The sequence below is a fragment of the Centrocercus urophasianus genome, unplaced genomic scaffold (genome assembly GCF_019232065.1).
Source record: "Centrocercus urophasianus isolate 14NV4802_14NV808 unplaced genomic scaffold, USGS_Curo_1.0 seq_14, whole genome shotgun sequence".
In the NCBI taxonomy this organism is placed as follows: Eukaryota; Metazoa; Chordata; class Aves; order Galliformes; family Phasianidae; genus Centrocercus; species Centrocercus urophasianus.
The window spans coordinates 14,835,234-14,861,604 of NW_024884586.1; the positions used below are offsets into that span (position 1 = coordinate 14,835,234).

General features: G+C 41.5%; 1 protein-coding gene across 1 annotated transcript in view; it reads left to right on the top strand.

Annotated features, from left to right (window-relative positions):
• Nucleotides 1-26,371, top strand: part of HSD17B12 (hydroxysteroid 17-beta dehydrogenase 12) — a 74,975-nt gene that overhangs the window by 12,861 nt on the left and 35,743 nt on the right. The window contains 2 exon segments of the mRNA XM_042814097.1: nt 11,247-11,293; nt 15,183-15,258. Coding sequence (XP_042670031.1) covers nt 11,247-11,293; nt 15,183-15,258 — 123 coding nt within the window.

The following is a 26,371-nucleotide window of genomic DNA, read 5'->3' on the forward strand; positions in this document are numbered from 1 at the left end:
TTGCCTCATGTGTCATATGTACCTGTTAAATAACTGAATTAAACTACTGGGAAGTCCATGACTTTGATTCGGAGGACAGAAGGAAAGTGAAATGATCTGCATCTTCTCACAGTGATTGGTAGCTGGTAGAGAAAGCGCCAAATCTACAACTAGAAGATCAGTTCTGAAGAGGAGGAAATGGTGCTGTTTTCTCTATGCAGACTGTAGGTAGCACCGTAACTTCCTGCCATAGTCGTGTTCCTCAGTGAATATGGAAGTGGTTGGGTAACGTGCTTTAAGTTATTGCCAGCATGAATGAATGGTGGTGGTATAACTTTGGTTTGCTCTGCTGTGTGTAGAATGTACACTTGGGAAAATGTAGCAGGATCCTATCCCTAGCAGTGTGCTTTCACTGCTTTCTGTGTGTGGGCTCTTATGTCTAGCTGTGATCTGTTGGCTAAGTCCAGTTCAGTGAAAAATTTTTCTGTGCATGCCTATCCGTGAAGCAATTGATAGAGATGTCAACAGCTACCCAATAGCTCTGCTTCGCCTGCTGCAGGTTGAGCTCAGTGCTAGGAGCTGCTCTCCACCTCTCGCCCTCTGCAGCATGCTTTCATTGAACTGGAGGAATATCTTTGCTGTACGTAGAATCATAGAATGGCTTAAGTTGGAGGGAATCTCAAAGATCATCCAGTTCCAACCTCCTTGCTGTGGCCAAGGTTGCCAACCACTAGATCAGGTTGCCCAGGGCCCAACCTGGCTTTGAGCCCCTCCAGGGCTGGGACGCCCACAACTTTGGGCAGCTTGTGCCTCACCAGCCCTAGAATAAAGAATTTCTTCCTAACATCTAATCTATATCTCTCCTCTTTTAGTTTAAAACTGTTCCCTCCTGTCCTATCACTGTCAGGCCATGTAGAAAGTCAGTCCTGCTCCTGCCTGTAAGCTCGTTTCACAACATGTAGCCTAGGAGCTGCACTTACCTTTCTTTAGGGACTCCTGAGGATTTTCCTTGGTTTTGAGAGGGAATGTAGGAAATGTTTGTGCTGCCTTCTTGCACTTGTTCAAATGCAGAATGGGTAGGTCACCTCTGTCATCAGCTGTTGTGTGATGGACACAAGTCCAGGAAGATAGGGAGAAACTTTTTTCTTCCTGTCTTCTGCCTGTAAAAGCTTCCACCAGCGTCCTGTTATAAATTTATGAACATGGCTATTTTCAAGGCTTTTGACCTAGGAAATTCTTCAATTGCAAGAAAGTTGCTCAGATTATGCTGTTCTTGAGAGAAGAGTGCTGGTTATCCAAACCCTTCCTGATTCGAATCTTGATCATGCTAACAAGCTCCAGAAGTCAATCCCAGTTCTGTTAGGGGCACTGTGCATTTGTCTCTTCTGTGTCTAGCTGCAGCTGGCCTCTTTTCTGAAGAGAGGAGCAGAGACACTCTGTAAGTCTAAATATACATTGAGATAGGTGGAATTTATTTATTTATTTTTTTCTGCTGTCTTCTGACAACACAAGGTAGTCTAAAAGCGTGGGATTAATATAATGTTTCAAAAACAATCAACAAACTGCGGTCAGGCTTGTTTTGTTTCCCATTTTCCCTTTGATACATGGAATTGGCCACTAATGAGCACACAGGTTTCTACTGCAAGTTTTTAGTTCTGTTTCCTGAACCATGTCTACCTTGCCCTGCATTGCTGTCTGTATCTCAGAGTTCCTTCAGCACTTCAGCTTCCTTAACTAGCATTCTTCGAATTAGGGAATTTTTCCTCTTTTGAGACCTCCTAATTTCCAGGCATGTTTATGATCAGCCTGTGTTGTCTTCCCAGTGTGAATCTGGGCTTTTTGTTTTCTGGTGATTATACTTTGTGAGCTTATGAAGAGCAAACCAAATGCTTTCAAACTCATCTCCCCAAACAGGTAACTCTTAATCATCTTAGCAGGCCTTTTTCAAAACTGTTCTTATTTAAATTACTTAAAATGTATTATTGCTTTCTGTTGCGATAGGAAGCACCTCATCAGTCCATTTTACATTTAGCCACTGCACCTCAGGTACCTCTCTACCATCACTTACAGTTGTCACCTCAACTTCAAGCAAAGTTAGTCTCAAGAGCATGGCTTGGCATCTGGTACTAATATGTCACCAGGCAATATCTGGTGGCATTATGTTTTTATTACTCAGGTCTATGAAATCATCTCATTCTATGGGATGGAGTGCTGTGATCCTTTTTCAGTGGTTAGGTTGCCTGCAAATTTCCTAAGCACGCTGGTCAGTAATGATGACACCAAACAAGATCTACGCTGTGGTCAGTCACTGAGGAGCCCACCTACGTAATTTTTTTTTAATCCTAATGAGTTACATTTTTTTTTTTTTTTAAGACACCTCCCTGCCAAGTTCCTGACGATATACTAAGATTCTTATGTTCAGTCTCAGTCACCTTCATGCTAGTAGTTTCCGATAGTCATAACATAAAATGATTTTCTTTTGCCCCATGTGTTTGGAGCATTATCCTTGTCTAAACTGATGACACTTTCTTGAAGCTTGACACAGATTGCCTTTTGATTAAAAATGGATCGCGTGTTGCATTTGATCCCAGTCCCTGCTATTTTCTGTGCTCTTGATTATTCCGAGAACTTGCACAGCTTTGAGTCCAATCAATCCATGCTTATTTCCAAGCAAACACGCAAAAGCCTTCAGCTGGTGCCAATTCTGAGCCATCTGATCTTCAAAATTTCACTGCGTTCATCCCCTGCTAGAGGCAGGAAGACCAACCAGCCTCCCTGTGTGTGCTTCCTTGGTGCAGTCATGCTTAGTGTGACAGTGAGCATCTGTCACGTATTTCTCAATGAAGAGCAAATGAGAGCTTGGTTTTACCTAATGCCAGCGATGTTCAGTAAGCCTTGCGATAAGCCTACGGAGCACAGAGCGGCTTTCGCGTATGCTTAGATTGACCAGCCCTGCTCAAGGTACCCTGCACAGCTCCCACACTGTTGCAGAACTGAAGTTCAAGGCAGTCCTGGCGTGCTCTTCATGGCACTTCCAAGATCCTTGCTTCCTAGCCTTGAAAGCAACATGGTTCCTGAATCTGTGGCAGGGTGCCGTGAGAGCTCTGCAAGCAGGAGAGAAGATGATGGAGTCCCCTGCCCCCATTGCGCAGCCCCAGGCGGTGGGCCCCGTGGTGGAGGTTTGAGGGCAGTGTGGGTGATAAGGGGCACCTGGAGCACTGGGAGGTGTTGTACGGGAGCAGTGGGAGCTGGTGGTGTGTAGGCATTGCCTGTGGCTTTCCTGAGTTGCTCTTTGTTCTGGTTGAGATTTCTAGATTGCTTCTAGCTCTAGAGTCTAAAGAAATCTGGGGAGTGCACTGCTTTCTTGCTGTAGTTCTAGATGAAGTGGGAACTTGTCAGTGCTGTGATATTTATAGAATATTTTTCTACCCACAATCCTAGCTCTTAGACACAAGCTGTTACCAAGTAAGTGTGTGGTTCTGGGAATTGAACCTCTTGCTGTAGCCTGTCTTTTCAGAGCCTGACCATTAGGCGTTAGCTGCTTTGTGCAGGAAAAAAAACCTTCATGTGAAAAAAATATCCAGAATTTTCATGATTTCAGATTAGATGCAGATGATCTTTATGACGAGGCTTCCTATTTCAGCAAATTAAATTGGGTACGGAATCAAAGTTTGTGTAATTCCTGCACCGAGTTTTCTGTTTTTGTTTAATAAAAATGCAGGGAGTTGCTGCCGTCTTATTAACTTGCAGCCGGCATGCTTATCTTCTTTGTTCTTTGTTAAATATGAGCTGGCATGTGTTAGACTGCGTTAGCGTTCACTCTTTGGGACTTCAGTGGTTTCTAAATTTGGCATTGCTAAGCCGGTGCCCTGTTTGCTCGAATCAATTGGGGCTGCTATTTTTAGCAACAAAAGGGAATTGAAATAGCAATTTTCTTTCCATGTAATAGATCCTCAGGAGGAATACTGATGCAAGCTCTCTGTCATCCCATATTCTCCCCCTCCCCAAAAGCACTCAGACGAAAGGCAGCTGTCACGGTTTGCGGCTGTATTAATCTTTAATCAATCGAGTGTTTTCTGCATTCAGGTGTTCAGGGAAAAAAGGGTCACGACGAGGATCTGCCTAGAATAACTGAGCACTCGTGCATGGTCTGTGCAGTCAGGACTCGGTGGGTAACGGCAGGGAATAGACAGAGTGGCTAAAAATAGGATTTGCTTCCAGTGTTTCTCCAGTCTATTTTTGATGCTTGATTTTGATAAGGTTGATTGGACTCTTACTAAAAATAGCCGTTCCTAGCAAGTTGAGGACAAAAAAGTAGAATATTTTTAACCAGCACAGGCTAAGTACTTTTGTTGGCTGGAGATAATCTAGAAGCTTGGTATTGGTCAATTGCCAGTGATTTATATAAATCTGTAATAGATGAAGCACTGCTTGATGCCAAGCAGGGATAGTCTCTTCTCCTCTTGCCAGCTTTTGTTTTCCCCAGGAGCTGTCATATTCTTAATATAGCCTCTGCGTTTCGTAGCAGAAGAATCTCGAGTCTTTAGTTATTTATGCAGTGTACTTCAAACCTATGCTAAGGTTAGCTATGCTGGGAAGTTTCTCTGAACTGTACTGCTTAAAAAAGCCACGTAGCTTCCTGGCTTATTCCTTATGTTGTTTCTGCTACAGGAGGATGTTTGCAGCGAAGAAAGAACCAGATGTCTTTGCAGGACAAGGGCTGTTCTCCTGTGTGAATGGAGAAATGACTGGGAAACTCCCTCTGCAGTGCCATTTTGACAACAAATTTGTCCATCTCTCAGTGGGCAGCAGGGGTTGCTATGCTGTTCTGCAGATCGGGTTGTTTGGCAAGTTTGGCTTAGTTTGTTGGCAAGAAGAGGGCACTTAGACCCAAACTGCAGCACTTGCATGTTCCTGGAAGAACCACTGTGGTTGGTGGCTCCAGCCCTCCTTAAGTGCATCTGCAGTACTTTGAAGGGTTAGCTAAAAATTCATGCTTTTCTTAATGAAGACAGGAAAATGGCTAAACTTAAATGAATTTGTAGTTCTGAGAGGCTAGTAGAGAACACAACTAACAGTCATTAGTGCAAGGATTATCCTTCGTGCCATTGGATGCTTTATCTCCACTAAGCATCTCTGAAAGCTTTTTTTGCTGTGGGAACTGTGTGTTTGTATCTGAAGGCAGGCTTGATCTCTAAGCTTTGTCTTCTCTGTTGTCTAACCTTGAGTTGGGGAGTCACGAATCTCTAATCTTGTTTCAGCGTGATTGCTCTGCAGAGCTGCAGTCAGATTCTCTGCGCCTGCTGCTGCTCGCTCTCCCTGTATAAATGCTGCTCCTTGCTCATGTTGTGAGGCAGGATTTCTGCATACCTGCCTCATGCCCTGCTGCACCATTCGCTGTTTTTGTTTTTAAGATATCTTCGCTGGATAAGGAACAAGTAAAAATGTTCTTTCAGGTCCTCAAATATTCACTTCCTCTGATGACCAGACTGCCATAGTCATGCTTTTGCTCACCTGTGAAACAGCAGTTACCTTTGTAAGAGCAGATAATGCTTACCTAGCGTGCATCCTGAGAGGAGGTGCAAGTTCCCTAAGTCACCTCTTCCTTGGAAAAGCAGTAACTGTTGGTTGTTGCAAACAGAAAAAACGTTTGAGCATAGGTTCATTGCCTGCACTGATGCCTGATCTTGAGCCATGGGGCTTCTGGGGGATGTAGATGCTACTGGCAGCATTCACATATGGGTGACCCTTTGTGGGCCTTCTGAGGAAAGTCTGGTCTTTAGTCCCTGAAGTTGTGTACCACTGGGCATATTCATCATCTTATGAACTGAAGTCACTGACTGCTTAAATGGTGTGTCTTGTAGACTTGGTCTGTGGTTTACAGCAACTGAGAAGTTCTTCCCTTTCAGTGCAATACCAGGCATGCCACCGACTGCTGAGGTCATTGATCTTTGATGCCTTTGTCAAGGGTTGCCTTGAGTTTGGCACCACCTAGGAGTTGACTCAGGTGCTTATGAACTGTGTGTGTTGTACATGTGATGAGCTGTGAAATGGGCCATGCGAAGCATGTGGGGCAAAGTCGTTTGATGGTGGTAGGGTTTAGAGAATGAACTGCATCTACTGACAACTAGTCTGGTAGGGGCAGCTATGGTGGATTCCTGTGCACCTCTGTCCTAAATTTAAGATATCCTTGTAAGAGCTCAAAGATATGTGAGCAAACTCATGGTGGAGGTTGTGATGTTTTCGCCACTCAAGAAGCAAAATTCTGGCATGGCCTTTTGGGAAAAGGTGCTATACTGACCTAAAGCAGAGATTCTGATTTACAGAAATGGTAAGTGGTAAGGATAACACTGCAACTGAAAATGTGAACTGATAATTTGAGTTCTTGTGCCACTGATTTGTTAGTATATATGCAGTGGTAACTGAGATGTCTTGAATCTGTTCTGTACTTCCCATAGTGTACTGAATAATGTGTTTTAGGACTTTTAGTTGCTTGTAGAATTCTGTAGTTAAATAACGATGATTTTATTTTTCTTCTGCCTTCTGAGGATATGCTGAACATGGCAAACAGTGCTCTAAAAGACACTGATACCTGTTAGGGAACAGTAAGGTTGAGGTTAGAAAGGCTTTCTCCTCCTCTCAAGGCTGGTGCTTTGGTGGGACTGTTGCACTTTCTGCTGTAACTTGTGTCAGAACACTTTCCCCTCTTGAAAAGAGCTAAGACCTAAGATCCTCCTGATTCTTTTTTTTTTATACTCTTCCTATGGCATTTCCTACAGTCAAAGGTTAGATGACAGAAACTTGTTGCATGCTTTGTTGTGTGGTGTGGATAGCAAATATTAAATGAATAGTGTTTGATTTCTGAGAGCTGGAGTTGATAACTAAAGTAATCTCTTTCACTTATTTGTTCTGATGAAGTAGGAGGCTTGATACAACACAAACAGAAATATGTCCATGTTCATTGTGCGAATTCATTTCAAGTTCCAGTGAGACCAGCCGTATCTTTGCATGTATTTCCCATCAATGTTTTGGCTGCCGCTGAAGCTAACAGTGTAAAATACAGAGCTGCTGAGTAACAGACAAAATGTGTTTGCTGCTTTTCTATGTAGTGCCTGCATGTGTTTTCTCCCTGATCCCCAGTTTTGCAAAAGACAGGCACTGTTGGATGATAGGAGCGTAGATCTGTGACTTTGGCTGCCAGTGGCTGTGGCGTTAGGAGCATGAGAGTAGAGATTAAAGCTTAGTAGATCCTATAGACAGGAAACGTTTGGATTGTCTGGAACCTCTGTGTTAAACATACCTGACTTTAGAATTGGAACTGTTATTAATCAGTTGCACCACGAAAATGTGTTGTGTAGGTATATTTAACCACAAGTAGGTATATTTAACTACAGAGCTTGGAAGAAGTTTTCATTTTCAAGATAAACACTTGAATACCCACAGTGCTTTTTGTTTGGGGACCTAGATACCACACTGGAAGTTCTTTGCCCATTTTTACCTTAGGCTATATTCAGTGCCGTGGTGGATTTTTAAGTCACTTATATTTGTGTGGTGCACACTGGTGACTGTCATAAGGGAAGATGACTTCTTTGCCTGAAATCAATGAGCGCCTTGCTACCAGCTTCCATTCAGACCAACTTCAATTCAGTCGACTCTCAAACAAGCTTCCTGGGCATTCTTCTCACTTTTCTTCAGGAAAGCACAGATGGCTGAAGTGGGAAGCTACTACAGCTCCTCTGACTACTGAGTAAATGTAGATAGTCACACTTAGGAGCTGGTGCAGCTTCCTTGTGCAGACAATAACTAATTCCTACTCTGCTTGCTTTGCCTTCTTTAAGCTCTGCCAACGGCAGTCTGTTTGTAACTTTGCTGGAAGGCAGTCTGCAGAAGAAACAGAATTTAAACAATTTATCTACACATGGAGTTAAACTGGCTTCAACACATCAAGGTGATAGTTAAAACTGAGTTAAACTAGTGCAGCTTCTGTATGTAGCTGGAGTAGTTAAAGCTGCAGCATTTGGCTTCAGAGTGGAAGACAGACGTGAGCATAATCACTGTGAAAACTGTAAGTGTGCAAGAGTTAACAAAACCTCTTTTTATCATTCTCCCCATCACACTTGTGGTGCAGATAATCCAAACTATGGAGGAGGATAAGATAGTTGAACCTTACCTTCTGTGGCGTTTGTCCCGCCAGTTGCCTTCACCCCACCTCTCTTTGTTGCTTTCAGAACATCAAGTGTAAGTATTGGTCTTTGCTCTAGGAAGTACCTGTTTGGACAGCCTTCCTGACCCTACCAGCTGCTTATAGGATCTTGGTCAGTGATTGGATGGTCTGTGGAGTTGCGCTTGGAGTTGTGTCACAATTTATCACGTTCCTCCAGTGCTGACCTCAATGCCAGTGTAACCCTTGGTGGGAAAATCACTTGCTTAGACTGAGTGACAGCTGAGCTAGGCTGTTTCTCTTGAAAGGCCGTAGGAAGGGAAGTGTGGCTTGAAAAAGTGCTTTCTAAATTATAGCACAGTGGAGAGCAGTCCTTGTGGTATGCTTTCTCTTCAAGACTGTACGGAAGCTGGAAAAGAAGACAATGTTATTCCTCTCAAACTGAATCCACCAATAAAGTGATAGTGTTAGTGCCTTCTTGTGAGAAGACAATTCCTTTATAGCTATGAAGAACTACCTGTATTCTTCATTTTTGTGTGTATGTCTTTGCCTACAGCAGAAGCAAAATCATCACGGGATGGTTTGGGTTGGAAGGGACCATAAAGACCAACAAATTCCAAACCCCACACCATACGCGCTTTTGTCACCCCCTGGTTCAGGTTACCCAGGGCCCTTCAACCTGGCCTTCAATTCCTCCAAGGATGGCACATCTGCATGATGCACATCAGCTGGATACATTTTTGTGTAGGTGATGGTCCAAATGTTTTTTTTTCTTTTTCCTGGTTGTATTTGTTGATGTTTTTCATCAGACTAGTTTACATTTCTTAAGTTCTGTTTTGGAGGCTACTTTAATCTCTGGGTTACAGATTCTTTCAGTATGAACTAGAACCTAACAGAGGAGGACATGTCCTGTTACTCACACGTCAGTTTGAAAACTCCGATCTCCAAATGCTTAAATCTCATGCTCCAGCCATTTCTTCTGCAGACTAATTAAGCAGTGGATCCAATAAGCAGAACAAATATCTGGGATTGCAATTGTGCTTGCATTCTTAGTATTAAGTATTAATTGTTATGAAACAACTCGTTTCAAAGAGTCACTGAAGTCAAATGTTATTCGGTCTGGGTCAACTTAAAATATGTCCAGTTATTGTTCTAAGAGTAACAGGCAGTGGTGCTGATACGTGTTTTCTCTGTGCTCTTGTTTATTCCGTTATTTTGCTGAAAACATACTGAACTGTGTGATAATGCATAATATGAAACCGAAGATCAGCAATGCTGAAATTGAAGCCTGATGGTCCTACAACTGAAAGGCTGACACCACCTTGCAGGGCTATAATTCTGTCTGGCTAAATGGGTGTCACAGTATTGACACAACTTGGATTACAGCAGGTGGGCTCCTGTAAATGTATTCTTGATTTTTTTCTCTGAGGCCTTTATCCATCGTTTGGACTACTGCTTTACCTTTCTAAATTTGGATTTCTATCTATAGCAAAGCTTACTCACACTTGTCTAATTATAGTTGAATAGGAATTGGCAAAAACAGTGTGACACGCTCACGTGGCCTTCTGAATACATTTTACAGGGGCTGACAATGCAGCATGTAGAACTGCTCACTAGCCATCACATCCTCTGCATTCAGTGTGTGCTATCATACTGGCAGCACAATTGTGTATCTTCATATTAGAGCTATGATGTCTTGCAAACAAACTTTGAAACTAAGGAAGGGATACATGTATGTGTGTATATCTTCATGTAGGGTCATCTGTAAATCTAGCTTCAGTCAGGGACATTACTGGATCTCATTCCTAGGCTGTTATTGCATTGTTGACTGGCCATTCGAGCTAGAATAGGACCTTTCCTGGCAGCTTCATCACTTGTTATTATGTCTGCTTATTTATAGCTAATGGCAGAGAAACTGAAATGGTTACAGCATTTCCTAGCTGTTATTACTCAAACAGAAGTATACTGGCTGCTGTTTGCATTCCAACTGTTTTGGGTGATCCGCAGTGACTAATCAAGCCATCTGCAAACATGTTTCCCTCTGTTGCACTGGGGGGAAGCTGCTGCTAGATGCAGTGCTGGCTGCACACCTCACTCGGCTGTGCGGGGCTAGCAGTGGGTTTGGGAATCAAACCAGCACTCCCAGTTCAGTTTTCTGAACCGTTAAACAAGCTCTGTTATTTGAGGCATGCCTCAGTTCAGGGCTAAGCGGTGGAAGCATTTAACAAGCTGTTCTGATCTGTCTGAGGGCAGCCGGATAAGTACGGTGTGTTCTGTAGCCACTTAAGAGAGAGCAGAGGTGGATGAAGGAGTGGTGAGCTGCAAGTGTAAGAATGTTGAGGTGTAGGAATTGGAACTGATGGGAATGAATAGTTGAGAGAAGGAAGTGATGCTGAATGTGCTTGCTCAAACAATAGTTTGGGAGAAGTGGATTGTAGATGAAGGAGTTGCTATTTAGTGAGTAAACTGAGATGATCAGCTACTGGTGTGGTGAGCCCCGGAATAATCTGTCAAACTAATGGCATGTTGAGTCACTCAGTGATTTTCAGTGTGTGGAAAAGAATCCTAGAAAGACTTGAGGCTTGACACAGATCCCAGTCCGCCCACAGGTGAAAAAACTCTAGACACATCTGGCTGCTTTGGTCAGTCAGACTTGCTGGTGGCAAGGCACCGCATTACAGGGATCTAAAAGCTCCTGGAGAGTCTTAAAAAGGTGTCATCTGCTTTGAGAATTTACATTCTGCCCATGTAATAAAATACTGAATTGTTACAGGCTTTAGGATGCTTTTTATTTTGCTGCGTACAATGTATGATTTTGAGAAATCTCCTAAGCCACAAACTTCAGAAGTAGCATAGCAGGCCAGAAAACTGGCATGAGAAGAGATGCTGAACACGATTCTTGAGGCAAGAATTTAGGCCCATAACTCTTTCTCTACGTGGAAAGGATATTGGGAGCTTCCTGAGAGACCTTTAATAAAATTTCAAGTTGTACACCTATCCCAGAGACATTGTGTCTCTTGGACAAGTACTTCAGTAGCCTGCTAATGAACACTTAGTGTACTTATTGCTGTGAAGTAGCTAATGGATATCCATCTTTCTTTCCTAGTGGTCACAGGAGCTACTGACGGGATTGGAAAAGCCTATGCAGAAGAGGTAAGAATTCTTGTTGTTTGGAGCTGTCCTGATCCTTGGCAAGCTGTCAGTAGCAGGCCTTGTCCCCTTCATCTTGTTTTAACATGTACGTGGAGATTGAGATGTTTTGTGTCGCTTCCCTCAGGTGGCTAGCTGCAAATCAAGTCTCCTTTCACTTATTTTGTGACTTCTTCTGTCTTCAGCGCTCACCTTGTCCTTCAGTTTCTACTTTTAACATTTTTAGTTACTGTAATTATTTTCACCTACCCCAAGCCTTGGAATTTTCATTTGGTATTTCCAGACACTGGCTACATGGCATTTCTAGCTGCCTGCACTGTGTTCCAATTATTCCCCATGGTTTATCAAGTCTCTGAAGCTGGTGCTTTATCTCTACCACTTTTACTGTGCTTTTGCTCTTGATGCATATTATGCGGATTCCACACGTGGTACTGCAGTGTATTGTTTTGAGAGAGAAAGTGCCTGTTAGTATGGGGCAGTTTAGCCTATGCGCCCAGAGAACATCATGACAAATATTGCTGACTGCAGCAACTTATAGCAAAAATAACTTTTAATTCCAGCATCAGTATCAAAGTGAGCCTGTTTGTATTCGTTTTTTGTTTTCTCCAAGACGCGACTGTGTGAGGTAATGATCTGTGAGGGGTTCTCTTTTCAGGAGTTTTCTTTTTTGCAGGGTGTTCAGGCCTTGTTGAGGGTAGTCCTCACCCTTCAGATTCCCCTTCCATCCTAGTGTGTCCCTGCACATACACTCCTTCCCCCCAGGCTCCTTGCTGTTTTGCAGATAGGAGCACCCACCCCTACTAAGGGGGGAGGCTGATGTCAAGAGCACCTGATTCTTCTGCAGGGCTGACAGCTCCTACATGCCAAATTATGCCAGTTACATGGCCCTGAAGCAAATTATGCAACACTTAAATAACTGCCTAGAGCAAGTGGAAGGAGGTTGTTGTGCCCAGGGCATACTGCTACTGGGAGGAAGCCCTCTGATATGCGAGGTGCTCCCTGAACATTGTGGGTTGTTGGTTTCAGGCTCTGTATGTTAGGTTATCGGGTGAGTGAAACTACAGTTTTGCTTTATGTTCTGCTGGTGTTGTGAAAGCTAGGCTGCCTTTGAACACAAATGTGTGCTGCTGGCAGATCCCTATTACATGTACAGCTAGTAGGAAAGCTGATTTGCAAGTATGAGGCCCTGATGGGAAACATGGGCTGTTTCAGCTTTTTTTTTTTTTGCTGGTGTTACTGTAGGCACAGAGCACTCCAGAGGGTGCAGCCATTCTTGAGCTATAAAAAAAGATGTACTTTCCCCTTTGAATGTTCAGGTGGATGGATGTTTAATTACATCAAGTGAATAGAGGTTGAAATATGAAATACCTTAAAAGATTTCTCTATCTTTCAGTTAACTCCAGGTTTGTCTGTCTTCCTAAGACTGCTAGCAGAGGCTTGACTTTATACCAGGAATTCCCTTCAGGTTACTATAAATGTCGCTGGCATATACAGCTGCTTGGGTACTCACAGCTGTGAATATAATCATGCAAATTATTTCTTTCTCTTTGGAGGAGTTAAAGTGAGAAATGCAAGTGTTGAGATCTCTTCAAAAGTTCAGTATCATCTCTGATTATTGGTGGGAGAATGTTAAAAATTAGTGAATTCCCTGGTTGTATTCTGCTGTGGTTGCTTTCCTTATTTTCCAAGCAATAAGCTGCTTTTACACTTTTCATTCCTGTAGTAACAAGATCTTTGTTCCTTGCTCAGCATTGATATCCTTTTCATGACAGGGCTACCCCTTCGTAAACAGTGCTCTGCCAAATGCACATGTTCTTCTCTGCCCAAGTAATGCTTGCCTTTGGTTCCAGAGGAACACGCTTTCTTTCTCCCTTGTTTTTTAATAAGGATATACTTAGGACTAGCTATTTATTGCCCCATTGTTGCTGTACTCCTGATTTGTAAAAGCAAACAGCAGAAATTTCGTCTTGGATGATAAACTACAGGTTGTGATACAGTTGAGTGCGTGATGATGTGTATCTGCATCTCTTTAGTACTGCTCTTGCTGTACTTGCTCTAACAAGAGCTCTAACTCTGCTTTTGGGAGAGCTGTCAATCACACCCATTCTTTGAGAGAGTTTTAAAAGCAGCTATGTTTTGCTATCAAAGTGGAAAATGTGGTAGTTACTAACATTGGATTTATGGAAATTAGACACCTACATCCACCAACTCAATTTAGAAGGATGACTTTTGCTTGCATCAATTAATCCTTTGCTGCAAGAGAATCTTCCCATTGTGCTACTCTAGATTAGTTTTTCTGATTATTTTTAGATCCTCTCATTGGGTGTTTTCATCTTGACGAGGTCATGGCCAAAGATCCAAGTTTAATGGCAAGTTATTTACAATGTAACTGGATCTTCCTCATTCCTTATACTGGAACCTCAGAGGATGATTTTTTTCCCTTTGGACAGCTGTGATTTTCTGTCGATTCACTAGGTCTCTATCAGTGAATATTCAGACACAGCAGAACTCTATCAGGTCACATGAGTCAGTATGCACTGTATCTTTTCTAAGACATATTATTTGTTTTAGTTGATACCCATTCCTAGTTACAAGTTGTTTCTAAGACATTTTTCATGCTCTGTACTTAGATGATTCTTCTTGCCATTTGGTTTCCATTTCTAGATTTGGGACGAGCTTCTCAGCGCAACTCTTCAGTGTCAACATGACAGCAATTTCTCTCAAGTTGCTTTTGCTGTGGAAGTTCTCAGATTTGCTGGGAGTCTGCTAATTTGATGTAGCAATGTGACTCTACTTGATCTGTTTTTGGGACTGGTACAGTTTGGCACTTTTCTGTAAGCTGAGGTACCTGCTTAAAGCAGTCTGTGAGCCCAGAGCTCACTGCTGACAGAAAGCAAGCTGTGTGTCAGCAGTCTAGAGTCTGCACCTACGAGGAGTAGCTGTAGGGCTTTCCTGCCCCTTGGTACCTCAGCTGTTTCACAGTAAGCAGATTATTGTCAGGTTGTCCTCAATATCACAGACAGAGATACTTTTAGGTAAACCTTTTGCCTTTGCTTTCTTGATCTTGTGGAATGGGAGAAAGCTATCTTAATCCCTTCTTCTCTTCCTGCCATCTCCAAAGCCCACTGCTTGACTTTATATAAAAAAAAAAAAACAAAAAAAACGGTTCCAGTAAGCTAGCTGCCTGTAACGATAGGATACATGTTTTTACTTTTCATTGGAATAGGCATTTGCAAAAGAAAGACTGTTTATTTTCCACTGCTGGTAATTCAGGTATGTAGCTGTCTTTCTGTGATCTGTTAAATTGTTAGATCCCATTACAAGCATGCAGAACTAGGTCTGACTTGATGACCAGGATATGTTGTGGACCCAGCTGAATTTACACAGATAACTTCTTTAAAAGAACTGCGTGAGTTAAGTTGACCTTTATTACCCATGAATAGGCAAAGTAAGAGTAGAGCCTAGGTTCTCCCGAAGTAAGCTGCTAAAAGAAAGAGGCATTGAGTGCAAGGGTAATTTTGCAACACAGGTGTTGAAGTGACCATGAATATCTTAACTGGGCATTTTGAGCTTAATTATAGACAGTAGCTTCTTTGGTGGGACTCAGAAGTGTGGAAAGACAGTAAAATACGTGCTGTTGGTTATCTGCTGTATACATGTGCTTATACACCTGTACGAGATGACAAAGATACGAAGTTTTCCATGAGGGAAATCAAGAAAGTGTGTGCAAGTACTTGTCCTGTTTTTCTCATCCGTATCTCTGTGTGAAACTGTAACTCTTCAAACTTGCTGGTCATTGTTAGAATATTTGACCAAGCCCTGCGATAACTGGTATGCTGATTTGGAAGTGATGTGTGACTGTCCTTATGTCTCCTGTTCTTTGTTTTTTCAGTTGGCAAGACGTGGAATGAAAGTGGTTCTAATCAGTCGGTCAAAAGAAAAGTTGGACCAAGTTGCTGGTGAAATAAGTGAGTTAAAAAATTCTTCATTACATTTCACATATGTGCTTATAAATAAAATAAATGTGATCGCATGTTAATTTCCTACAGGCTGATATATACAACTCTATATAAAAAATAAAAGTTTGTTCTTGTCCACAGCGCAAATATTACAGACGTAAGTGATAAAGGCCTTGCTGAATGATTTTGCAGTTGTCCCTCTGTATCTTCTGGGAACATTAGGGTTTAATTCTGGTGATGAGGCACTGGGGCAGGTTGGATGTAGCCCTCAACAGTCTAATCTACTGGGTGGCAACCCTGCTCAGGGCATGGGGGGGTTGGAATTGGATGATCCTAGGGTTCCTTCTAGGCTCTTTCTAACCCAAGCCATTCTGTGATAGGATTCTATGAATATGTACTTCTAAAACTGTTAGCATTGCATACCCGACCCATAGCAGTGATTGTCATTATAGGCGTCTTTGAATGGTAACGAGGAGAGAAACATGTAGCTGTTACTTCACTGGGGTATTACCTCAGCTTGAAGCAAGTATGATTTCATGGGTTTCAACCACAAAGGTGGTTTCTTTGTTTCTCATTTTATTCATTGTTTAACAAAGCACACAGATTTGTTGTGGATATGAGTGGTTATTTCCCTCCTGCTTCTCCAGTTTCATTTTGTTTTGGATAAACTACTCAAAGATCATTGTAAAGAGCTGTGAGCTCTATTAGGGTAACAAATGTTCATAGTCATAGGAATGTGGGCAATGAGTTGATGTGCAAGTTTAAGAGCTTATGCTAGGGATTGTTTCTTTAGTAAGCATCTAGTAAATAGCTATATATAAGCAAAAGGGAGTAACTTCAGTGTTCCAATCACAAATGTAAAATCGATATTTGCATGGGGTCATTTAGTTTCCTTATGTCTCTTGCAGACAAATGATTTTCCTACTAGAGCGAGGTATAACCATAATGCAGAAAAATTCTTCTTGTAATTTACATCTCTTTTATTAGGGCAGATTTAATGCAAGTTTATTAGTTTATGTGTAGTATGTCAAGATAAAAGAAGAAATGTAGCCTTGTGTGTAGAGCTTTTCGATGAGCAGGAGTGGGAGTCGTGTACTGTAAAGCATGTTTCTCAGCATAATGATGTTGGATAATGAAAGCTTTAAGATCCGTCTTCTGCGTTACTTGTTTTGCTTAGACTTTCCTAAAATGATCTGTGTGTATAATACAGGTAACTGTAAAAGCTGCTCTCTTTCAGAGGTCATAACAGACTTAAGCCAAAATAATGCAGTTTAAATTTCCACTGAATTTGTTAGTGGCACCATTTCACTACGAAGTGTAATCTAGAAAGAAGCGTACACAAACTATTTTGTACCATCGTAGTAAACTGCTAAGTATAATGATAACTAAATCACTAAAGAGCTTCAGCTGGCTTATTAATGACTATTTTACTAGTTTGCTGAGAAAAATAGGGCATACAGTTCTCTTTAAATTAGTTTAAATGCCACTGTATGTAACTTTCATGTCTGTCGCAAGACGACATATGAAACTGTTTTATAGAGACAAAAATCTTTGTGTGTATATTTAGATGGTAAAGAACATTCTTATTAGAACTCAGATGGCATCAAATCCTGGCTTCTAGTTTGGAAGTAATTGTCCCTGCTCGTTAGCATCCTGCATTTAAGAATGTCACGGCAGTGTCTGATCATACCTCTGATACACTAATCTTGTCAACGCAGCAGCAGGGTAAATCGGCTGTACAGGTATCACTGCTTGGGTAACCCATGTGAGTACTGAAGCTTTGCAATTGCAAATACTGAAGTTGCAGCTACAGTCTTTTTGGTGGTTAACTGCAGCAGCTGGGTAATAGCTTGCTGCATATGTGGGCATGCAGTCGCATTTCTTACTACACCGTACACAGGTATCTTCCTAAGTAAAAACTGAATTGCTGGAAGTTATCTGCAAATATCTTGCTCGAGAAACAAATGCTTTCTTAAGCATGAAGTGACAAGCTTCCTGAAAATGGTCATAACCCTTTCTGAACCAGTCAGGAAATATCTTTCTCCCTTGGACTTGAGTGTGATGCTGACAAGACAGACAAATCTACTGCTTTAAGCTTTCAACACCAAAATGATGGCTGCTGAGAGAGTTTTTCAAATTAGGAAGAAAAAAAAAGTACATCTACTTTTGTAGAGCCGCCTGTAATACATAATTACTGTTAGGCCTCACCCAAACATTTTTCTGCTTTCTTTCCTAAACGATTCTGAAGTGAGATGACTCATATTGGGTTTTCAGAACATTCTTTTGACAACGCTGAGCTACTGAAATGTATACTTTGTTCACTGTAGCATATGCTACAGGATTAGGATAGTCTGAATAATCAAGCAAATCAGAATAGTGCTTTCAGATCCTAATAGGCTTTAGCTAGACAACAGTTTCTCATGTGGTCTCTGCAGTCGGTTCGGATATTGCCATGTATAAGATGGGCATGTATGTTTTTTCTTCTTAAACTGTAATGCTGTAACTACTTGGATTTTTCCTTTTCAGGTTCTTCAGGTAGCTTTACACTTATTCATGATGGTCCTGCAGACCTGAGCTTGATCATTTCCTTCACTTGAAGGAAGAATGGCTGTTTAGCTCTGGATAATCACAGTTCTTTGTACTGTATGAGCTGTGTGTGTGTTTTCTGTTCCTTCCTTGTTTTCACTGATCACTGTCCTGCTGGTTCTAGCAAAGGGTTAGAAGCTCTCCATTACAATGGGAGGGTTTTTAAGGATCAGCTGCATTTATTCTGTTCAGATGAATCCTTTCTTGCACTCTTCAAATATACTTAGATTAGGAGTGACATGTGTGTACAAAATGCAAGTTGCATAAGCACCGTTTTAAGAGAAGTGCTGATAGGTCTTTTTGAATGGTAAATACCAGATGACCTGGATGTGATTTTTTTCTTGTGTGTGCGCGTGGTTGGACTGGTGTTACAAGACAGCCAGATGTTCTGAACTTATAACTCAATGTTCTGAACTTATAACTCAGTTTGAGCAACAAAAATTAGTGGATAACAAGCAGTTAAAGTCTCTAAATTTGTTTGTGGAATGCCCGTAGGATTTCCCTCAAAAAGGAAATTCTCTTTTGTGTTCTCACAGAATTAGGTCTAAAGTCACAGAATGAAGAAAGGATTTTGAAAATTATTTTCAATGATTGTGGACTGCCTCTCATGGAGCTGCACAGTTCTGTTAATCAAAAAGCATCATACACAAACACTCGACTTTCTAGATTTGCTCCACAAAGTTCCTGGTCTAGTTCACAGTACATCAGTATTTCACCATCTTTTTAAGATGTCTGTCGTATTGTACTGTTAAACACTTCTAAGTGTTCAGAAAGAAAACCTTTCTGTGAATGGAGTCAATCTTTTGAATACCTTATAATGGCTATTCCCTCGCTTGCTGTGTTCAGCAGTGTGTATGGCGCAAGCCATCTTGGGTGCTCAGTGCCAGCAGTTGATTCAAAAAGCATCACAGATTTGCAAGTAGAAAAACTTCACTTATTGCACTGTTGCCGGCAGGTACGTTCTGAGCAGGCTTGGGAAAGAGCTCCAAAGAAACTCACTTCTTAGAGGTTGAAATGTGAAGGATGTAGTGAAAACGAGCTGAGTGGGGAGAATGCTGTAAAGAGAGTTTTCCTTAATGGAAATTTGTCAAAAGAAGAGTTTGGTCTTGATGTATGTTATTAGCTGGTGGCAGACCAGGACAGGCAGTAGTGTTGTGTGTGAGCTGTGAGGAGGCAAGAAAAAAGCAACTCATTGTCAGTCTGTCTCTAACACTATTCACCAGTTACTGTCCAAAACATGTTGTCCAAAACATTACTGTTTTTGCTCCTTTAGTCAGTGTTTTTTAGAATTGTCTTGGCTCTGCTAGTTATGTCACTGCACAACCTTCTGTTAAAATTAAATCTGCACTTGATGACTATTTACTTAGCACATAGTGATCTTGAAGTTGCTTAACCTTCTTGAACTGCACTGATCCAGATACTTGAGCTGCATCATAAACTGAGAGCTTTCATCTTCAGACATGGGATCCATCATGCGCCTGCTACCCTTTGGTGTGACTGCAAGCATGCACAAGGAAGGAATGGGATGTGGTGCCAAAACCGGGAACGTTCCTTCTCCATTTCTTAGGCAGATAGCTCACACTGCTTTTTTTCGTGCTTTCTTGATAACAAAATTATGGGTGACACTGAAGCAGGCTTGATGCTGACAACTTTGCTCATGCCTGAGGTATTATTGTGGTCTCCCAGTGCAAATGGCCAATGACCTGCCATAGCAAATCTGTCCTCTACAGGGTTTCTCCCAGACAGCACCTCACATATACCTGCCTTGGAGTACTTAGTCTCATGATCTCTGCCCTGCCAGTTGAGTTTTCTCCCCCTGCTCCTGTGCATCTTACCCACCAGCTCTGAGATGCAAGGAAGAACATTTGAACTTAATAAAGGAGGCTGTAGAGCAGACACACTTGATCTGAGGAAGGGAACATCATTTTACTTTCCTTGCATGGGGATTGACAAGGTTCACTTTCCTGAGCTTAACTTGAAGGCTGACTGTGTCTGGCAGTTATTCTGACCTTTTGTGATCTACTTCAAGGTAAATTAATGTTTGCAGCCTTCCATCATTTGAGTTGGCTTTGGCTTGACATACTGTATCCTCTAATGTTTTTTTGGACTTGACAAAATTGCTTCAAATATTTTTAACTTGTTGTAATGCACCAAGCAACATTTAGCATGTTGTAGCGTAAGAGTCTTTGATTCAGAATGAACTTTTGGTCTTCATCTTTGGAGGAAGTTTCGCTGCGATGGAGTGAAAATAGTTTCCCATGAGTTTGCCTTGAATGGGACCAGATACTAACAGGGCAGTTGTTATGTAGCATAGAGAGCTGAAGGAGGATTCAAGCTGAAGTTGTTATTAATTTGTCAGTAAATAAAATGGATGAGCCCTGAATACAATCAACATATCATGAAAAGTTAGAGTGATCAGGAAGGGAACTTCTTTTTAACTGTTTTTGGTTTTTCTTTCCTTATGAAGCATTCTGCTTCTGTATTTTCTCCCACCAGACCATCTTTTTCTATGCACTTTTGTTGTTGTTGTGTTTTGTTGCTTTTTTTTTTTTTCCTCACTGAAACTTTGCAACATAGCTTATTGGTGGGGGAAAAGCTCACCTTTTCCTTAATGCACAAGAACTTAATGACTGTCTACTAAATAACCCCTGTTTGTTACGTACGCTTTAGTGGATGCCAAAAAGCAGAGCTCTTGTGCTGCTCTCCAGGCTGTTAGTCACCTTGCTAACGCAGAAGTTGCAATATATTGCTTATCACTTTCAGCATAATGTAAATTTAGTATCACATGGAAAATAAGGGCTAGATTGTTTTCACAAGTGCGAGTCTGCATTGCAAATCTATTGTAAGGCAATTGGTAGAAATCTGATTGCCTGAGAGATGTAAAACCAGGACTTCTAAGAAACTGACCCAAGGAGAGCACTGGATGATCCACACAGTGCTGTCTCCTTCTACAGGTTTGCTCTATAGGTGACATTTTTTAGTAAGTTGAATTCCATTACACCAAGCCCTTTGTGTCTGTAGAAGTTGTAAAAATCTCTAGCTCTGCTTAAGAAGTGCTGATGGTCACTTCCGTGTTTTCCAGGAATGTGCTGTGATGAGGAAAACAATTTATGCCAGTTACTAGTTCACAGAGAGAGGAGACTCGTCTGTTTTTCACCATGGATTCCTTAGAGAAAAAACAAAACAAAACATGAATATGAACAATAAATGATGTTGAGATGGTTCAGCTAATGACTACATGTGTGCTGTGCTTGCTGCAAGCTCTCTTAACATGCTTCCAGCACTCAACTGGACACTGTGCTGCTTTCTGTATTCTGTGCAATTACTGGGCTACTTAACAATGCATTTTCCCTTGCAGCTAACACTTTGGAGAACCCTGAAGACTGTGTTCCAAGTTACAGGCTTCTAATAGCACTTTTTTCAGTGGGTGCCAAACTCAGATGAAACTAGCAGATACTTAACAAATAATAATGAATGACTGTGAAGCTGCTGGTTGCGATTCATGTAGCAACTGGCTCAAATGTCCCAAAGCTGCCTTAAGAGCAAGGGCAGATTGTTTTGCATCTGGGGGCACATCTCCTGCATTACCCACAGATGCACTGTGGGGAGCTGGATGGAGGGCTGTGTGTGTTGAGCATTGGCCTGCCTGCAGACGTGGTGCTGCCAATGGGAAGTGCTGGCACAGCTCAGCTGCACAGCCCCAGCTGTTTGCGTGTGCAGCTGCTTCCAGGCTGCCTGGTGCTGTGCTTTTAGTTAGCTTGTATTTAGGATAAGCTTGATTTAGGAAAGCTTATAGTATTAAGCATAAAATTTGAGTGGATGGGTTCATTGATTGATCCTGTGTGTTGCTAAGAATGTTTTTTCTGACTTAATAAGTGTATCTTAGAGACAATAATATATAGTAGTAGTGGAGCCTGAGTTGCAAACAGAGGCAAATGTTAATAAAATGTGTTTCCTTTGTATGTTTTCTAGTAAAAGTACTGTTCACACAAATTAAAAGCTTAGATGTCCCACGTAGCTTGGAAGGGTTGTGGGCTATGGCTTTAGAGATCCATCTTCTGCTGTCTCTTTCAATGTTTGAAAGTGAAGAATCGATTTGTGCATATGTACTGAAACTTGAAGCTATTTAACACCTTTTTAACATTTTAAATGAGATCTGGCATTTCTTACCTGTTCTACACTTTTACATGACTAGATTTTTAAGTATTTACTGTTTTTGAAGGACATTGTATGCATATTGTGCAATTAGTGCGTTATAAGGAATTCCCTGGTAGTGCTGGTTCTGAAGTAGAATGAGAGGAGTCCAGATCTAGTCCTTAGTACTCGATCAGATGTGTATACATAAATGCTTATAAACTGTGTTTTAACATAGCAAATTATGTTAAATTGTAGATAGACATCTCATTATGCTCTGCAGAAATGGATACACTATGGTGTTCCTGCTAACAACTTCTGTTTGCACCCAGCTTTGCAGAACTTTCTTTTAGGTGTGGCTTAGTTTATTATTCCTTAGATGACCAGTACTTTGCTTCGGAGTTTTATAGAGATATCTGTGACTTACTGTAGGACTTTTGTTTGGATACCTAACTATTGCTGCTTATCTGCTGCCTTTCTGAATACCCACGTTCTCTTCCACTGGGTCTCTGTGGAATCCCTCTGGATTAGGGTCAGCAGTGATGACGCCCATCTTCTAGGCTGATCTTGTTGCCCCTTTCACAGAAATGGGTAGTGTGATCTATCCTTCAAGAAAAGGACTGACACAGCTGCACAAATAGGAAGTCTCTTCTGATTCATCCTTTTTGGTGTTCAGTATGTTAGTGGGCTTGGTAACTGAAACATGAATAAATGCAGGTGGCGAAAGAGCCCAGAGTCTTTGCTCTAGATCACCTTCTCTCTATCTTTGCTACTGTGGTCTCCTTTCTGAAAGCTGTTGCAGGTTCTTCAAGGCTTTTTGTTGTTTCTCCTGCCGTCACGGCGATGATGCAAAGAAACAGCCTGCAGAAGAGGTGTCACCTGGTCTTTAGCTTCTGAACGGCCAAAGAAGCAAGCAAAGCAGGAGAAGAAAAATAACTCTTCACTCTTCAACATGTCCCCATGTGCCTTTGGTAATCCTGTATTACATTGCAACTGATTTTTGCATCCCACTTCAAGACATCTTAATCAAGTCCTAGGTATTGAGAAACTTAGAGCCATAGTTAACAGCAGATTTCTTGCAATTTTAAGTTGCTACAAAATGATCAGAAAAAGTGAGTTCTTCTTATACTTGGCTGGTTTTAATAACCTTCTATATGATGCAAAGTATCAACAAATTGAACAGTAATCTGCTATTGCCTGTCAAAGTATTTGATGGTTCTTCTGGAAGACAGATTCAGTGCACATTTAACATTCTATGTGCTATGTCTGTAAATTTTGCAAGTCCTAAACGTGATGCATTCTGCAAATGAATGGGTGTCTCTTGCTAAACAACTAAACTGTAGAGCTGTCTGCAGCCATTCTCGTCTTTAATTCTTCCTATCTGCTCTGCATAGACATGGCACTAAAAAGCAGGAGTTTTTAGCTTTCATCTCTCTACTTATCTCAGTTTATCAAATTATTACAGACTGTTTCTAGAGGCTGGATCCTGGATCAGTGTGAGTCTTGCCACTTCCACGAAACTGAAAACATGAGGTCTTTATTTGTGAATACAGTTGAATTGATTTACTCTTAACCAAATTTTTCTTATCTGTATGTTGAAGAGTGGAGAGTTATTTTTCTTCTCCTGCTACTGCTTTGCTTGTTTCTTTGGCCATTCAGAAGCTAAAGACCAAGTGACACCTCTTCTGTGTTTTTGCAGGCTGTTTCTTTGCCTTGTTGTCGTGATGGCAATATTTCTATCAGGCTCTGAATATAAACACAAGAGATGTTTAAGTTCTAGCAAAAGGTTTTTAATGCACTTTCTCTGAGCTTGAAATAAGTGTTCCCCATTCCTTCTTGCAGTGTGGACCTCATGCGCCTCATCCTGAATCCTTTCTGTTGTAAAGCTGACTGGATTTGTTTCAATGTATGTAGCATAAATTCAAGCTGCTTTATCCAGCCATTTTGAAAGCAGCAGTGCAAGTATGAATGTTATTTTTAGGGAGTCACTTTTTAGTTTCTCTGTTTCTCTGTGGGATTTATGTCTACAGACCCTATTAACACTGACACTCCCTCTGTCATGCCACCAGAGCTGCTTCTCCTGACCACCAGGCTGCTGTCTCTTTTCATTTGCATCAACGTTCATGAGACTGCTTGTCTGGGAAAACCTTCTTTCAAGTCCAGCTTATTTGGGTGTCAAAACTTCACTTCCTTAGCATTTTCCAGCGTGTTAACCAAGATGTCAATTTGGTGGGGAGGGAAAGCTACTGCTTTGAGTTGCTTAAACTTCCATAACAGTGACATAGGAGGTAAGCCTTCCTCCAAGCCACTTTCAAATTCTTTATTAGCTGTATTTAGGGCATAGATCACTGTTAGAAACTACTAACTTCCATTTTTCAAATTCCAGTGTTATGCTTGCTTTTTAGTGCTCTAGGTGCAAGATGGTGCCACATTGCCTGACTTTTTCCATAATAAAGGTCTGCCCCAGTTTGTTTAATCATTTAGATGCATTTAGATTTCCCTGCATGGCAAGACACTGGATGCATTATCTGTAAATTACTCTGTCTGGCCTTTGGAGTTACCTAAAAATAGATAATAGCGTTTGCTTCTCCTAGTGAGGTTGTAACTAACTGTCCTGCAGATGAGAAACCAGACAGGCTGCGTGTCTTTCCAGATGCTATTCAGGATGATGCTGGTGCCATTCCTGCCACGGAGTTTTCCTTTCTCTACCTTCACTTCTGGGATGCCCTGGCTCTGTGCACTCTGTTCCCTCCGTTTGGGCAGTTTGTGGCTTCCAGCTCCATCACTCTCTTCCTTGAGTAGTACCCTCTTAAATGCTGGAGCTTTCCTCACTTTTGCTCTTGCTGGCTATGGATATGGATATAGGAGGTGCTGTTTCCATCAGAGGGTAGAACTGGGCCTCTTAGGTTTCATGGACTCTTCAGCAGTCTTTGCTCTCGTAGTTACATATGTTCATAAGTAAGCAGTAATGTCACCACTGTATGGGTGTAGAGGTTATTTTCCCTGTCAGCTAAGTTATGTCTTAAGTCATGTGAGAGTACACGAGTATCCTTTTAATGAACATTCTTAAATTGCCAGTTTACTTTCTGATTTTCATACATTGGACTAATTTCCCCCAAACATTTGTTTGCTAGAACTTCCTGGCAAATTTCAGTTTTGCATACAGACATTGTCTGAAAAGAAGGCTTTAGGAAGGCTGTTGAGATCTGGACACATAGTTAATGCACTGTTTCTTTGCAGACAGTGTGTGTATTTACCGTGTTGAAGGCATGGTGAGGATCACTTAGAGGGAACATGGAGGACAGATGCGGCGCTTGTTTTTGCTGTCTCCATCCTACCATCCTTAGGCTTGTGAAGTTCAATAAAGTTAGGATTTGTAAAAGCTGAAAGAGGCAGGTTCAAGTTCGGGAAAACCTGGATGATGTCACCAGGAAATCTGACATGCAGAGGAAACTGGGAAGGACAAGATAAAGGCAAGTACATTTTAACATCTTAATGTCTTCTGGCTCAAAATTTAGGAGTAAGAAAAGTGTGTTATCTCTTCAGTGATGCTACGCTGACGTGGTTGCTGTCAGCCAATCCGTAGTGACAGGAATGTGGAAGAAAAATATGGTCATGTGAATTGACTGAGAAAGAAGAGATGGCAGTTCATAAATTTAATATTGTGTATGGCAGTCATTATGAATCCAGGTACACTGCTTTGAAATTTGATCAGTTCTGCTCATGACAGGTTCGAAAACAAAACCATGGCAACTTTGCACATGGTGGTTTGTTTGTAATACTGCCTTTGTTAGCACTGCAACTGTTTTTCTGTAGGTATTGGTCTTGATGCCTACAACTTTGTAATCTGTCTGTTTTTGGATTACTATCTGCATCTTTTAATCCATACCAATATCTTCTACAAAATTTTGTCTTCCCTTTTTCCCCGTACAACATCTGTATCACCTGATCCAAGTAACAGGTACTTGCTCTGGCTCAGAAAGGTGTGCATGTCTGAGAAGTGCTATGCAGAAGCCTTCTTTCTGAACGTACTGTGCTGTCAGTTTGCTGTTAAACAGTATTACTAGCTGATGAGATTTAAAAGCTAGTTTTGGGCTTTCACATCAAGTAGGGAGGAGTTTCTGGATGGTCTGTCCAGAGGAAGATAATGTGATCTTTAGGTGTGCACTTGTCTCAAACATCTTTTGACTCACCATCTTTAACATTGTTCTCTGCTTTGAGTCTTTGCCTCCTATTTTGTATCCTTGAAATAGCTCGGCCAGCAAAGGTTTCATGTTAGAATAAGGCTTCATGTTATTAGGTACACATTAGGTACACAGTGGTGTTGTGGCTGGTGTTAGTTTGGAATGTGCCAAGATCACTCCTACAAGGTTAATCTGGTGTATGATGTCTCAGTGAGAAC